Source organism: Mesitornis unicolor, unplaced genomic scaffold, assembly GCF_000695765.1.
Source record: "Mesitornis unicolor isolate BGI_N332 unplaced genomic scaffold, ASM69576v1 scaffold29237, whole genome shotgun sequence".
Classification (NCBI taxonomy): domain Eukaryota; kingdom Metazoa; phylum Chordata; class Aves; order Mesitornithiformes; family Mesitornithidae; genus Mesitornis; species Mesitornis unicolor.
This window is the reverse complement of record NW_010197516.1, coordinates 213-2,006: the sequence shown is the minus strand read 5'-3', so window position 1 is coordinate 2,006 and position 1,794 is coordinate 213. Positions and strand designations below refer to the sequence as shown.

General features: G+C 50.0%; 1 protein-coding gene across 1 annotated transcript; it reads left to right on the top strand.

The window, feature by feature from the left end:
• Positions 1-270: 270 nt before the first annotated feature.
• On the top strand, positions 271-896 carry LOC104544079 (lysyl oxidase homolog 1-like; the record flags this gene model as incomplete). The annotated part of the gene is made up of 3 exons (XM_010188833.1): positions 271-427; positions 511-606; positions 777-896. Coding segments are annotated over 3 exons (373 nt in total), but the record flags the coding sequence as incomplete, so codon positions are not given.
• Positions 897-1,794: the final 898 nt, after the last annotated feature.

Below are 1,794 nucleotides of genomic sequence, written 5' to 3'. Positions count from 1 at the left end.
CCACCAGTGAGTGTGTCCCCCCCCGTCCCCTTCCTCACCCCTCCTTGCCAGGCCACTTTTAAGGCTTTTCTTCATGGCATTTCCCCCCTTTTTGTGGCTTTGCTTGGCAATTAATTTTTTTTGGGGTGTTCCCTTGCTTCACCAAGCTCCTGCAGTTATTGCCCCCCCATGGAAAACTGGTGTGGGTCCAGGATTGACGAGAACCCCTGAAAAATCACAGCTGAAGAGGGGATGGTGCCATCCCGGGCCTCTGTGTGTTTCTCCCCCCAGGCACTACCACAGCATGGACGAGTTCAGCCACTACGACCTGCTGGATGCCACCACGGGGAGGAAGGTGGCCGAGGGCCACAAAGCCAGCTTCTGCCTGGAGGACACCACCTGCGATTTCGGCAATCTGAAGCGCTATGCCTGCACGGCCCACACCCAGGTGGCTTTGAGGGGGAACGCTCGAGAGGTTTCTTGGGGTTCACCCCTCTCCAGCACCCCCTGAACTCCCTATTTGCCCCACAGGGCTTGAGCCCGGGCTGCTATGACACCTACAACGCTGACATAGACTGCCAGTGGATTGACATCACAGACGTGCAGCCGGGGAATTATGTCTTAAAGGTGATTTTTTGGGGGGGCAAATATCACCGATTTGGGGGCAGCTTGGGATCTTCTCAACCGCTGGGTTTAGGACCATGCACCTTTTTTCGCTGCCATCCCTTTAACTCTCAGCCTCCCCCTCCCAACTAATTTTTTGGGGGTGTTTTTCCTTCACTTTCGCCCATTTTTAGGTGCAAGTGAACCCCAAATACATCGTCCTGGAGTCGGACTTCACCAACAACGTGGTGAGGTGCAACATCCATTACACCGGCCGCTACGTTGCCACCACAAACTGCAAGATTTCCCAGTAAGGAGATGTCTGTCTGTCCATCTGTCCTTCGCTTGGCCAAGAAAAAAAAGAGATGGGGGTTGGACCTGAGCAGTTTAATTCCTTTTTCCCTCCCTTTTGTCTGGGTTTTTTTGCAGGAGCATCCCAAAAAAAGCTGGATTTGGCCAGTGGGGCTTGGCGTCTTGCTCCTTTTTGGGTGTTTATATTGAATTTCTTTGTTATTTCGGGGGAGATTGAAGCCGAGTTTCAAAAGGACTGCCCCCCCCGCCTTTGAGATAACATTTTAAAATGTCTTTCTAAGGTCATTCACTAAATCTTCTGTGGTTTTTTTTGTCTTCTTTCAGATCCTGATGGAAGCAGGAGGGACATCACCTGCCCTAGCCTTTGTCCCCCGCTTGAGAAAGTGCCTGAACCTGCCCCTCTGTCCCACCAGAGACCCCAGAGCCCACCAGCAGCTCCTCGAGACCCCTCCCAAACCCCCTCATTTCTTCACGTTAAAAAGGAGGGGAAGCAAGAATGACTCTTTGACATATTTTTTTATACCTAACTTTTCGTTAATCTTCTTTTTTTTTTTCCATTTCCTGAGGGAAACCAATGCTAAGTTTTTGCTGGAATAAAAACAGGGGCCTGTAAATGCTGTATAAATGCTGTAAATCACATAGTAGCAATGTAATTTTCTTTTTTGGGAGGGGGAAGAAGCGAGCCCGAAGTTGGAGGTGCTGCCCTGGCAGGGATGCTTGACTCCTGAAGGTGGCTGCCACGCTCCGGTTATATTTTGGGGACCAAAGGTGCTGGAAACCCCGTCACCTTAACGGTGAGGAGGGAGGCTCGCTCCCTCTGTTCAGCTTTAAAAATCGGGATGGAGATGACTGGAAAGTCTTGTTTTATTGTTATTATTGTTATTAATATTATTTTCATGA